General features: G+C 36.6%; 1 protein-coding gene across 4 annotated transcripts in view; it reads left to right on the top strand.

The window, feature by feature from the left end:
* ROBO1 (roundabout guidance receptor 1) overlaps positions 1-14905 on the top strand; it is a 400095-nt gene that overhangs the window by 248738 nt on the left and 136452 nt on the right. For all 4 annotated transcript variants that reach the window (XM_053918273.2, XM_053918271.2, XM_053918272.2 and 1 more), the window contains exon 3: positions 11672-11829. In XM_053918273.2, coding sequence (XP_053774248.1) covers positions 11672-11829 — 158 coding nt within the window. The remainder of the gene's footprint in view (positions 1-11671; positions 11830-14905) is intronic.

The raw sequence follows: 14905 nt of genomic DNA, 5'->3' as shown, positions 1-14905 counted from the left end.
CATTACCTCATTGGCTGGGACTACCCTCGTGGATGGGGCTGGGTCAAGGTGTTTTGCATGTAGTAAACTCACCTGAGATTGACACTGAGGTGCAGGTGTAGAGCTGTGGAATGTGCTTTTTGTAGCACAGAATCAGCCTCTATGCTAATCAGGTCCATTATCTGATATAAAAATATGAACACAACTTCCAGTGATTTCTAGTTCAAGATAAACGTTTGTTTTTATTGTTTTAGCATGTTCAGTATTTTTTTTTCTTTTGCTTCCTGAGGAGGCGTACATTTTATATTGCATAAAACGGAGTGTTACTGGTAAAGATAGCGTCGTTAATCAGAGTTATAAAATGATTTGCTCTTCCATTACTTTCTTCCTCAGGACCTTCAGTCAGGCCTTGTCAGCGTGACTCCTGTTAGCAACAGCAGGTTTTAAACGTCTGCCGAAGAGCTGAAGGCTGACTGAACTCTCCCAAGGGCTGTGTGCAGTTTGTTAGGAAATGACAGCTTGCGCAGATACACCAATGCACATTTGTTAGGTGCCTTTGTGACTGAAAACTGTGCTACATACTTGACATTATTTTTCTGAAGCACCAGACAGTCTGTGAGCAGGGAAGATAACAAGGAATTAACAAACCTGGAAGTTATGTTGGGGAATAGTAACTGATTCGGGGCAGATTGTCAGCAATTAAAGACCCTTTGTGTAGGTGATGTGTCCACGCCTGTGCTCTCTACACTTAGCTTTTTCCTATCACTTAAATATTCCTTTCGGTTGGTGGGGGGAAAGCTGTAATTGACAATCTTCACAATGCTGCACAAAGATACATTAGTGAGAATGTGCTCCCCCCCCACCACCATAGCTATTTTCTCTGGCTCTTCTCAATTGCTAGGGAGGTTTTAATGATATCATTTTAAACTGTGAGGAGTTTTCTACCTTGAGACTGTTACCATTAGACTCCCCACAGATGTGAAAGCTTCTTTTAGCCCTTTTCTTGTTTAGCTGCTGGCATGGTGAGTTGGAGAGGGCAAGGAAACACCTGATGTTTTTTCTATTTACAACCACCTTTTCTTCCCCAGCAAGTATTTTCATTAGAGAACATCCTAGTCTTTCTTGGGCACTTTCAAAAAATGTCTTTATGGAAACAATTGTTTCAAGACCTAATTCTACTGTGTCTAGTAACTGATTGTAAAACCTTGAGTCCTTTTAGTGCTTGGCTGCAAGTCTTCCTTTGCATTTGCGGGTGGAGGTGGAAGTTTTAGAGTCTATACTTAGATTGTATACAGTTATGACTTTATTAGGTCCTATAGCCTATTTTCAGGAATTATTTTAAATGCAAGGAATGAAGAACTCCACATACCAGTTCAGTGTGATGGTGAAAACTGAACGTATTTTAAAGTGGCACCAAAGTGAAGTTGACTTAATCACCATCACACAGATGCTCAGGTCTGAGTACTTCTCTCCCGGAGGCCAGTAGGGTTCTGTACTGAAAGTAAAGCCTGTATTCCAGCTGAATTCAGGTCCACATCCCAAAGTTAACACTTACTAGCTGCATACAATATAGCTCCTTTAACAGTTAAATTTTTTGCAGGACAGCCGCAGATGGGGAAGTGAAACAGCATCCCTCTTAACTGTTTTGCATACTAATTTTTTTAAATTATTAATTGAATTTAGAAAGAGAGAGGAAGGGAGGGGGCAGGGTGAGAGAGACAGAAAGAGAAGGAAAAAATCTATTTGCTGTTCCTCTCGTTTATGCATTCATTGGTTGATTCTTGTATGTGCCCTGACCAAGGATGAAACTTGGAACCTTGGCATATTGGGAAGACGCTCTAACCAACTGAGCCACCCAGCCAGTTGTCTGCATTAGTAAGCTTCTGTCTAAAATTTCAATTGATTACAAAGAACTGTGTCAAAAGAAAACACAACAAACAGAAGAAGAAAAACCTGAAATAAGTGTTTTAAAAGTTGAGATCTATGTCTTGTTTATCTTATTAGCCACCACCTCCTAACACAATACCTAGTGCTTTTATTGAGTAAATAAATGAGTGAATCACAAATACATCCTTATGAGTTTGGTGATCCAACATTTTTCCAGGGAACTTGATTGAGTTTTTAAACTTCTGACAATGTGAACTCTCTGACTTTTCTAATTATGTAATAATATTTAGCATGTCATTGGTTCTCTTGCCCTTAAACAGTAGATGAAACTTTGTCTGTGGCAGTCCTGAGATATGCCCTATCATGTGTTGAGTTGTTTTTATTGTCTGAATGAAGTGACTGAGTTTTTTGCTGTCATTTGCTGCTAAGTTATTAGTGGTCATATATATCATATATATCACAGATGATACACATAAAATCACATTTGTATGTATATGTAATCAAAACATTGTTTTGTTTCTGTTTTGTAATCAGTTAAAATGATACCATATACATCAAACTAAATAAAATTCATCATCCTAAAAATACAATGTAGATTAATTGACCAGGGGCTATCAGTTAACAGTTGAGATTTGGAATATAGTAGTATAAGGTCTAAACAGGTAAAATACTAAGGGGCAGAATTTGGAACCATCTTTTTTAATGAATAAAATGGTTTTCATTTTATCCCCATACTCTCAAAATTATGCCATATATGGTTTTCCTATTCTTCTTCATGGGATGATTTATTTGTATATTGTCTTATTTATTCTCCTATAACTAAAAAATACCATGTTCAGTTACTCAAATAATAACAATAATAAAACAGCCTGGGTATCATTATCGACATCTTTCTCTCTGCCAGTTGAAACCCGTCAAAACGTCGTTTTGGTTTTTAGCTCCAGTACGGATGTGCACTCCGTCTCCCGGTTGCACCAAACACAGTGTTGTCAGAACAGCATGAAACCCGGTCGTTTTCTCTCTAATTACTGCAGTAGCCGCTAATTGGACTCTTCACTCCCATTCTTATGTCTCTCTCCATTTCATTCAAAGAGCAGCTGTAATGAAGAATTTAATATGATAATTCCATCATGAGACAGTTGTGTTTTAAAAATCGCTTAAGTGGCTTCCCATGGGAATTAAAATTAAAGGTGACCTTTATCGCGGTTGCTGTGTCCCACATCTGGCCCCTTCTCCCTGGCCAACTTCCCGTTGAATGCCAGACAGCCTGTCCCACTGCACGGGTCTGTTCAAGTTCATGTACTGTACTGAGTTTTTTCTTCAACCTGAATTACTTCCTCTGCCTGCAGTGCACTTTTCTAGGGTAGGTTTTACTCTGTTTTCAGGCTTCCGCTTAACTGTTACTTAGCTCAGTGCTCTCTCACCACCAGTCTAAATTATGCTCTTTGTTAGTTAGTTTCTCACACAGCATCTTACACATTTCCTTCAGGGCATATGTCATAATTATAGTTGTGTATTTATGTGTGTGTTTATTTGAGTATTGCCTATTGACTCCCCTGTACACTGAGCACCATGAATACAGGCTTTGTGCCAGTTTCAGCACTGTCTCATGTATAGTACCAAGCACACAGAAGGTGTATTATAAACACTGACTATGTGTCTTGGGCATTGTTTTGGACATTGGATATTTAGAGTGATAAAGGCAGATACCATGTTCTCATGATGCTGAAATTTTAATACAAAGAGCCAGACAACAAATAAATAAGGATATGTCTTTGATTAAGGGACTGTCTTAGTGCAGGGCACTGAGCAGAAAGTTAGGTTTTATAAAAGAAAGAGCACATGCCTGTCTTGCCCCACAGGGGTCCCGTGGCTCAGAGAGCCTCATCTGTCTGTGTTTTTTTAACCCCGCCAGCCGACTCCTGAGTGTGACTCTTGCTCTGGCACTCAGAAACCCTCCTCAATGGCATTCTTTGTCCTCCTCTCCATTTGTACTGGCAGCTGAGAAATTTGGCAGTTCCTCACAGTGACTAATAGTAATACTTCGTTGCAGATGTAATGCACCATATAAATGGCAAGTCCTGTACAAACACTAAATAATTAGTCTTTATAATAACCCTAGCAAGATACAGTGTAAAACCCTCTGTTTTGTATGGAAATAACTGAGTCATTGGGAATATACCTATTAAAATCTCAGCACAGTGGAAGGAGGTTGTTGTGATTGTGAAATTTCTGACTTTTGTTTTTTAACTTCTAAATAAATATATTTACAAATAATTTTTTATAAAATAGTGTTTTATGAATGCTACATTTTCTCATTAATACATCTACTTAATTCATAGTTTAAACTGTGTACAATGCAAACATCTAGTAAGCTACTGACATCTTTAAGTCAGAACATATGATTGTAGCAACTTGACTTACTTTGGCAGTACATTTTTTGATGATCTCCCAGACTTCAAGTCTGCTGAGTATTAGGCATGTAAATGTTGATCTTTATTTTTTTACACTTTTCTCTGGAATACATTACAGATTTTAACTGAAGTCTAGTATGCCAAGCTTCCCATTCATTTGTCTGGATAACTTAGTGCCATCGTAATGAACACTAGGGAGTATCGTGCAGGGGTGTTGGTTCCTGAAGTAAAGCAGTGAAACCGTGGAGCACTGACTGCAGGTAGCCACGAGAGCTTTGCACAGAAAGTGCCACTGTGATGCTAATGTTTCTGTGAAATGGGAAGGAGTTTAATCTTGGACCCATCCGGAGTTTAATCTGGAAGTAATTCTTACCTTTAAAGGACCAGGAATGGGGTGGGTGTATGTATTGTTTTGAAAAAATAAATTGTCATTCATTACTTCTATTCTGGTAATAGCTTCTCCCTCTATTTACAGTGTTCTATGCTATTCATTCATGTTAAGGTTGACTGATTTTTGATAGCCATCCATACTGTATAACTTTTCAGAATGTATAATTTTTGAAAAAAAATAAGTACTGCTTTCCTAGCATAGAGCATAAGCAGTTTGTGAAATCTTCAAAGCTCTAGTAGTTAAGAAAATAAGTGCCTTTACCAGCATATTTTCTTCCAAGATCTTAACCACAGCATAATTTTGTGTTTAAAAATAAATTTCATCCCATATAAGACATAAGTAGATGACATAATTATTGAAGATCATTTATAGATATATTGTGTCAGGTTTTAAAAAGAGAGTGTATATTTTTAGGAAACGGTCATGATTAAATCCTAACTATAGAATTGATGTTTGCATGTATCATTTTAATTATTTTACTTTATTTTTTGTTGTTTGTTCCATTAAAGTTGTCTCAATTTTTTTCCCTTTTGCCTCCCTCCACCCAACCCACCCCTCTCATCCATAGTCAGTCCCCTCTCCCATGTCCATGCCCATGAGTCATTCATACATGTTCTTTGACTAATCCCTTTCCCTGCCTTCCACCATTCTGCCCCTCCCTCCTCCTCTCCTACAGCTACCGGTCTGTTCATTGTTTCCATGTCTCTGGCTCTATTATTCTCACTAGTTTATTCTGTTCATTAGATTCCAGTTATAAGTGAGATCATACAGTATTTGTCTTTCACCAACTGGCCTATTTCACTTAGCATAATACTCTCCAGTTCCATCCATGCTGTTGCAAAAGGTAGGACTTCCTTCTTGTTTTCTGCTGTGTAGTATTCCATTGTGTAAATCACAGTTTTTTAATCCATTCATCTTCTAATAGGCTTTGGGCTGTTTCTAGCACTTGGCTATTGTGAATAGTGCTGCTATGAACTTGGCTATTGTGAATAGCACTGCTATGAACATTGGGTGCATAAGTCCTTTTGATTCGGTGTGTCAAGATTCTCAGTGTATAATCTCAGCAGTTGAATCACTGGGTCATAAGGCAGTTCCATTTTTAGTTTTCTGAGGAAATTCCATACTGTTTTCCACAGTGGCTGCACCAGTCTGCATTCCCACCACCAGTGCACTAGAGTTCCCTTTTGTCCGCATCTTCTCTAGCACTTGGTGTTTGTTGATTTATTGATAGCCATTCTGATTGGTGTGAAGTTGTGTCTCATTGCTGTTTTAATTCGCATCTCTCTGATGGCTAGTGGTTTTGAGCATTCTTTCATATATCTATGGGTCATCCGTATGTCGTCCTTGGAGAAGTGTCTGTTAGGTCCTTTGCCCATTTTTTAATTGGGTTGTTTGTCTTCCTGGTGCTAAGTCATGAAGTCGCATCAGGAAGACAATATATTGTCTTCATATTTATTGGAAATTAAACCCTTGTCCGATACATCATTGGCAAATATGTTCTCTGGTTAGCCAGTTGCCTTTTCTGCATGCATCATTTTAAAAGTCAAACTCCTTTGTAGAATTGTATACCTAGAATCAGTATAATTTTAGTAACCAGTGTCACCCCAATAATTCAATTAAAAATAAAAATAAAATAAAATTCCTTAGCTCTAGAAGATCATTGTATAAGAGGACAATACCTCATTAAATATCATTTTACATGTTATTTTAGTTTTCCTCTTGAATAAATTAGGGTATATTTCTCTACAATCACCTTTTTTGTTGGAATGTTTTTCAAAAGTTTAAAATTACTATTTTATTTTCAGAAATGGTAGAGAATTTTGAACACATTTTTACCCCCTTTAACACTTATCTCTTCTGAATAATGCAGTGAGTTTACAAAGTAGGAATGTAAATAATTATAAAAGCTTTTATGATACACGTTTTAAAATCTTGCTCCCAAAACATATATCTGAATACAAAATAACCAACAGTAAAATCTTATTTTATCGCCATTTTGTGATAAGGTCGAGACTGTCGTTTCTTGACCGACTTCGGCATTTACATCAGCCTCACTGCGAGGATGGTGACACACTTGTAGCGTAAGTGCCAGGCACAAAGTATGTGCCCCTACAGATGTAGTAAATGAAAGCATGATAGTTATTTTGAAATTAGATCACATTTACTTATGTCAGCGTGTAAGTACGTTTTTAGACAGAGAACTAGAAATGCTATAGAAGTTAAGTAATATATTCCATCCTCAAAAAATATTAAAAGTGATTAATAGTTTTGAAACCCATTAAAGTGGTTCATCATTGTAACAGCGTTAAGCTGTTACTGAGCATCTCTAAAGTTTCTTTGTCTGTGGGAACATACTCCCTCACTTATTTTTTCCTTTAATGTACCTTATTTTTAAATGATCTCATTATTTATTTTCTTTCCCCAGTTGACAGTTTACTATTATTTGCTGCAAGATTTTATTGACAAAGTAGTCATTTATTAGGGAAAAAAATCCAGTACTGCATATTATCTTCCTCTGTTTCCCCAAGATACTTGCTGCTAATTAAAATGCCCATATTTAATTAAAACACTCATTGTACAACTTTTTAAATCATTTTGTTGCTGAAATAAAGTAAATCATTGAGAACAATTAGCACAGCATACGTTATTAGAGTGATGAGTTGTAATTCTTAACATGCTAATGAAAGTTTGCAGGGGCCCCTTCCATACACGGAAAATCTGAGCAAGAACGAGAACACAGACTATGGTCAAAGATAGCAAGTTGACAGTCAGAAGGGAAATTTCTCATTGAACTTCTCTTCCAATGGGAAGAGGCTGAAATATTCATTGTATCATGTACATTGTATCATGTATCATTGTATTTAGAATTGTGAACGTTGTCTTAAAACCAGATAGGTGGCTAAGTTTGTAGACAAGAGTCCCTGGTAGACTGGAGATCTTTGTTTTAGCTCTGCTGCTAAATATTTACAAATTACTCATCCATAAAATGAAATGAATAAACTTGCTTCATCATAACCTGTTATAAGGACTAAATGAGTAAATGCTTGGCATGGTTCTTTCCATAGTAGATGTTCAATTAACATTGCCATTGCTAACATTATTATATTGCAACATTACTATCATTATTATTTATGTGATGTGCTCCTCTTCCCACCTCCAAGGAGCCTGAGATTATTAATTTCCAAAAGAAACGATTTGTATCACACAACTCCCTGACCCCTGACTGCATTGAGATTCTGTAATTCATGAAACCGAAGGCATTGTAGTTCACAGATGGTCACCACATGATTGGGGAACAAAATTAATTTCAGGAGCACTTGAGCCGTTCCCAAAGTAGGTGGTCAGGAGTCTGTAGTGCACTGGTGTGCAGTCACTGACCATGAGCCTTCTGTGGTAATGGGGTGGATCTGCCGGAAATACTATGGATTAGATAGGAGAATTACATTTTACAGTAAAATGGTGCATTTTTTTAAAGAACACTGCGTTAGAGCCCTGGCCAGTGTGGCTCAGTTTGTTGGAGCACCATGCCGTAGACCAAAAGGTCATTTGTTCACTTCCTGGTCAGGTCACATATCCAGGTTGTGGGTTGGATCCCCCATCAGGGACCCTAATAAGAAGGCAGCCAAGTTGATGCTTCTCTCTCATATCGATTTTTTCCCTCTCTCTCCCCCCCTCTTCCTCTCTCTCTAAGAGCAATGAAAAAAAATCTTTTGGTGAGGATTTGAAAAAAAGAGCACTACATTAGAAATTTATGTTTTCTTTTGGTCTCTTCCTGACAAGTGACACAAACTGGTAACATGTTTTGGGACTCACTTGCCTCTATTTCATGGGATGGATTAGATGTCGTCACAGATCCCTACCTATTTGATAACTATGTTTCATTCCATTCTAAAATGTCCCACAGTGCTCTTAAAGAGTGTTACAGATATTCAAGTCTCCATTATACAGTACTTAAAACAGTTTGTCTGACATTTTTCCACTTTGCCCCTCCCTGTCTTCTCAGCATTACCCACGTAGATTGCAGTGTCACCACAGAATTATTTTTGAAAACATGTTTATTCTGAAAATTGTGTTAAAATTGATACCTGCTTCCAGGAGAGTAAAAGATTTAATGAAGCTTACTATGCTTTTCCTAATTTAACAAAATGAAAAAAAAAATTGGGAAACGATTGAGCCAAATTTCATGACCTGTAAACATGAAACAGTTACATAAATATGGAAGAAATATTAGAAAGAACTCTGCTTTGTTTTATCACCATTTTAGGCGATCTCTACTTGGATACATTATATTTGTTATTTGCTATTTTCAAATGAATATTAAATCTCTTTCTCAAAAGTGAGTTCCAAATTTTAGAATTTCATACTATTCATACCATTTCATAGCCGCTTCATACACACTTTGATTACCAGGGCTGTTAGAAAAGGAAAGGAGAGGCTTTTTCCAAGAAGGGCCCGTGTTTGAGAATACTTACTACGGATGTCAGTGGTTTTTCTGTCGAGCTGCTGCCAGTCACCTGAATTCAATTTTTATTTACTTAAATACACACATGAATTAAGAAAATTGGATAATTTAACTAAAAGCTTGTATCATTCTATAATGTGACACATACTATTTTTCCACAAAAGGAAATGTTCGAGACAAGTTTGAAGAAGAAAAGTTGTTTTTAAGAAGAGAAAAAAATGCAAATTAATAACTGTATGCAGGTTGCCTTTAGCTATAGGCAATGCCAGAGTTTTCTGCTTTACAGCTGCAAAAATAAGTACATGAACATTATCTAAGCAACAATCTTTAATGGATTACATCTTGTCAGCTTTTCTTTATATACTAAAAATCTCAAATGACGTAGTAAATTGAAAAGAAAATTTGATTTATCTGATTTAGACCTTTGATATTTTTGAAAGACATTGTATTATTCATGGGTTTATTTGATATAATCTCAATTTGTTAATAAGATATAGTGTTACCATTGGTTTTAAGCTCACCAAATAGAAAAATTGCTCAAATTATTTATTTTTATTAAAAAGCTATTATACTTTTGTATTTTTCAAGGGTATTAAAATTTTTTGGAGGTGTTTTCTTAGATTAATAATGTGACCCAGGAAGGCACACATGGTGTGTTAAAGTCAATTCATTTGCTTTTTCTATAAACCTTGCATTTTATTTGTGGGATGTTCATAACACCTAGCAATTGTAATATCAATTTATAAACAGTGAAAGTCTTTTTACTCTGTTCTTTTATAGTGTGGTAACAATAGTTCAACAAGGTTTACTTTTGTGTCTCTATTTTATTAATAAATAATGTTTAGCATTGAAGTTAGAATTACCATTGTGGTGAAATCATATTTTGTTATCCTTTTCCTTTGCCTTTTCTTTCAGAGATGAGCATGTACGTCTTATTATTGAAGTAGTATTTTCCAAGTGTCCACATAGCCACAGTATACCCATATTTTCTCAATAGATACATTAAAAAATGGTTGTGTTTGAGTGGATGTTAAGGCTTACTCAAATGTATATGCATGCTTGGCTGGTATAGAGGAAGGAAAGGTAGAGAATTCCAAGAGAAAAATACGCTACTTTGTAAGCCTCTAAGATTGTTCGAGGTCTTGAAACCAAAATTTAAGTGACTTTTGAGATAACAGTTTCAGCATAAGCTTTTCACATTATTGTACTTTTTCGATGAAAACATTTTGAAATGCCATTGGGTGGAAAGATACCAGTTTCAGTACAAAATTGTATTATCAAATATTCAGTTCAATAGATTTGAAAAAATGACATTCATCACTTCAATCTATACACTTAATATACCAACAAACATTGTAATTACCATCTTAAATTAGATTACTATAATTGTTCACATTTTATTGAACACTGGGATATAGTGGAGTGGGAGAAAGATAACTAACCAAAGCTTAGACTTTGTACTGAGCTATGTATCTCCATGCCTGCTTTGTAAATAGGGAGAGGTTGTGTTCAAGATTACCCCTCTAGTAAATAAGAATTGTGATTTAAGACTAACTGATGCCAAATAATTCATGATTTCTTGATGTTAGCAAGATACAGAAGACAATTTTATTGTATGATCTACTTTTGAAATACATACTTGGTTCATTTCCCACATTTTATTCCAACAAATACTAAGTAAATAATATTGCTTGTTTTATAGGACATTAATATTACATTAGTGTCCAGTTGAGATTACAGTAATAAATTGTTTCTTCCTCAAAAATATTTGCTTAATAATATAAGTGGAGTTAATAATACCTCTTACCCTGAACAGGTTTAAGAATTAAATGATACACTATTTACCGCCCCCCTCCCCCACAAAATAAACAAAACTCAAACCCCAAAATTACAGAACATACATACAAAGTGACTTGCTGGTAGCGGTGCTGTTGTTGTTATTGGTGCCTTCTAACCTCTCCCTCACTAGGTGATAATGGAAAAACACAACATTTTGAATGTATTCACTTTGCAAATATGTCTAAAGTTGTTATAATGAGCATATTTAAATTATGATATATCCTTATACATTTGAAATATTTCAGTGAAATGAATGTTTGGCAGTATATTTATTTTTGCTTTTAATATTTTGGTTTGTGTATATATATGTAGTTCATTTAGTAATAGAAAGCATTATCCCAGTGTGTTATTTAAGTAAAAAGAGGATTCAGCTACATTCATTAGCACATGGATGAGAAAATGTAGGCAATAAGCAGAGAAGAAATGCAAGATAAGCCAAATCCTAACCATGAGGGCACCAAGCAGCAAAATACACTTGCCCACTGGCCTGTGAAGAATATCAAATCGTCCCTGCTGCGTGTACATAAGTTTAGATATCTTCATTCAGTTGCATATGTCTGTAAGTAGGTGGAGATTCTCCAGAATTCATTGAGGTAGCTATTGGTAGTAGTTTATTACAATGCTTTTTTTTGGCTGAATTTCAGCGATAAGGACCGTATCCATAATACTGAGTATAATGATTTAATCCTGTCCCTGCAGTATTACGGGATGACTTCAGACAAAATCCTTCCGATGTCATGGTGGCCGTGGGAGAGCCTGCGGTGATGGAATGCCAGCCTCCACGAGGCCATCCTGAGCCCACCATTTCCTGGAAGAAAGATGGCTCTCCACTGGATGATAAAGATGAAAGAATAACTGTGAGTACTGGATTCGGCAGTGAGGAACACTTAGAGATCTAACCATGTCTTCCTTCACCAAAGGAAAAATATGAAGGGTTTTTTTTGTTTTCTTTTTTAATTTATTGATCCTAGAGAAAGACAGGAAGGAGGGGAGACAGAGACACTTATTTACTTGTTGTTCCATTTGTTTATGCATTCATTGGATCGAACCCCGAACCTTGTCATATTGGAACGATGCTCTAATCAACTGAGACACCTGATGAGAGTGTTTCTTTTAATAAAGTGTTGATTTATTATCTCCTATTTTAATTTTTCTTTTAAAATAAATATATTTTAACTCTCCCTTTATGGACATGAAAATAAGTAAGGAAAATATACATTGCTCAGTTTGAAGATTAGTAAAAGAAAACTTGAATTTGTGTTAATGTCTCAAAGTTAACAGTTTTCTTTATGACTTAATTACTGTCATAACTCAGGGCTTGTCACACTTCCATATGTTACAGTAAATTTTTAAAAAATCAGTCATTTAGTATATTTCCATAGAGCCTCTTAAAAGTGACTTCAGGATTTTTTCTGTTTCTGCTTTTTTAATTGCTTTCTGTTTCATAGAGTTTAATATTGTTTCTAAAAAATAAAATCTTATCTAAATGATGGTTAATGATGGATTTACTCATTCTAAAATAAAACTGTGTGAGCGGATTATTTGATTTCAAAGTTCCATTGTGATACAGGCAGAGTAGTAAATGGTGATGCATTTTCTTCTTGATGTCAGTGAATCTCTGTGACTCTGCTTTTTCTTTGCATTTTTGTATTGTGAAAAGTATTTACTAAACCACCTAAATAACCAAGCTCGCTGATTCCGTCATTGTACAAGTGTTTCCCTTTGCCATTGTCTTTGTTCTGCACACACTCTCTGTCCATTGTGAATTCGTTGACCGAGTTATCCAGGAGAACGTGTGTGCTAACCTTGTGGAAAAACAAGGTTATAACAAGACAACATATTCCTCCTTATGCTTGCACTATTTATGAACAACCAATTAGCAAATTAGCATGAGAATTAAATAGTGACAAAAACAGACAAGGTTGTGGTAGAGAAGGTTTTAGGGACCTTGAAAGAAAATCAGGCATTCATCCTGAACTGAGCTGAATTAAAATTAGTATCTCAAAGGACTTTTATAATTCAAGGAATTGGGGTAGGAATAATCTAGTTGCACTTTTAAGCATTATTTTATAGTTCTACAGAGTGAGCTACAGACGGAAACACCAGTTTTGGGGAATGGAGACAAGTGCACAGAGGAAAGGAGAGGATAGGGACAAATGCTTCTCTTATTAGTGTTAACAGATTCCTTTCAGACTTACACACAATTCAGATAATATTTTTTTCTTAAAAACATATTTTAAGTCATTTAATTATCATTTTCTTTAACTCCCATTTCCCTGACCTAATGTTTCACACACACTAAAACCATTATTATCCTTCTCCCCCATGTCTTCACTGATGACCTATTTGGGTTTAATACAAATTAATGACAAATTTTCAGCATTGGAGATGCAGCATTAAATAGCTACTAGTGGGTGCTCTTGTGGAATTCATATTCTGTGATTGAATGTGCAAATAAAACCAAAATAGATAGTGTAATATACAGTGCATTAGACTATAGTAAGTGCTATAAACAATAAAGTAATATGGGGTAAACAGGTGACTTAGGTTTAGGGAAGAATCTCAGATTTAAATAAGACGACCAGAGGATGCTTTACATAAAGACTGGAGAAAAAGTTCCCTGGCTGGTGTGGCTCAGTGGACTGAGCACTGGCCTGTGGACCAAAGGGTTGCTGGTTCGATTCCCAGTCAGGGCACTTGCCTGGGTTGCAGGCCAGGTCCCCAGTGGGGGACATATGAGAAGCAAACACACACTGGTATTTCTCTCCCACTCTTTCTACCACCCTTCCCCTCTGTCTAAAAATAAATAAATAAAATCTTAAAAACAAAAAGACTAGAGAAAAATTGAGGGAGGGAACTTTCCAGATATCTGGAAAAGTAGTCTTAAGTGGAAAAACAGTAAGTTTAAAGACCCTACAGTAGGGCATAACTAACAGATTCAAAAAGGAGCAAAGTTGTTGGCGTGGGTTGAATAGAGTGAGTAAAGTTGAGATTTGGAAGAGATGGCATCAGGAGTAAGAACTAGCCAGAGTGAACTGTGTGCGCCCTTACAGGCCTTGTAAGTAGTTTGGCTTATCTCCTGAGGGAGTTGTAAAGCACCAGAGGTGTCTCAGCACAGTCCTCTGCTGTTTTGCAAAGGCACTGAAGGATTAATAGCAGATGCAGTGAGGCAAGATGGGAGTTTTTCCAGCTATCTGGGCAAGAAGCAAATGGTGTTTTGTACCAGTCTGCTAGGAGGAGAGGTAGTGAAGAGTAGATTTTGGATCTGCTGTGAAGCAATAGCTCTTGGAATTTGCTAATGTATTGGACGTGGCTTATTAGAAAGAAAGAATAATCAAGGATTACTGTAATGCGTTGGTCCGAGCAGCTGAAAAGAGAGCGCTGCCATTAACTGAGATGCCATTATGTAGAAAAAGAAGATTTGGAGTGGAAGGTATCAAGAGCTCAGCTTTAGACATTGTAATTTTGAAATCTCATTAGATATCCATGAATGTCAAATAGGCAGTGGAAACATGAGTCAGATTCAGAGCTGAGGTTGAGGCTGGAGAAATAATTGAGTTGTGGTAGACATAACAAGTACTTATTACTGTGCAACCCGCCCCTCCTTCTGGACAGATGAAAGGCTCTGCTTCCCAGCTTCCTTGCTGTAGGGCAGACCAATCTGGCTAGTTCAGCTTCATGGGCTGTGAGTGGAAATTATAGACAGTAAACACTACTGAGTGAGCCCTCAGCATGCTCTTTTCCATGTGGCCTCCAAGAAGTGCATGTGTTCCAGGTAGTGAAGCTCCAACAGGGAGGCCACCCAGAGAGCCTGGGCCCCGGAGTCATGTGTAGCAGAACTTTCCACCCCACATCTGGCTTCCCCTGATGGGCACGTAGAATGAGGTTGTATTAAGTCACAGGGAATTCCTTACCGCAGACTAATGTAGCCTA

The sequence above is a fragment of the Desmodus rotundus genome, chromosome 2 (genome assembly GCF_022682495.2).
Source record: "Desmodus rotundus isolate HL8 chromosome 2, HLdesRot8A.1, whole genome shotgun sequence".
Classification (NCBI taxonomy): Eukaryota; Metazoa; Chordata; class Mammalia; order Chiroptera; family Phyllostomidae; genus Desmodus; species Desmodus rotundus.
This window is presented reverse-complemented; position numbering and strand designations above follow the sequence as displayed.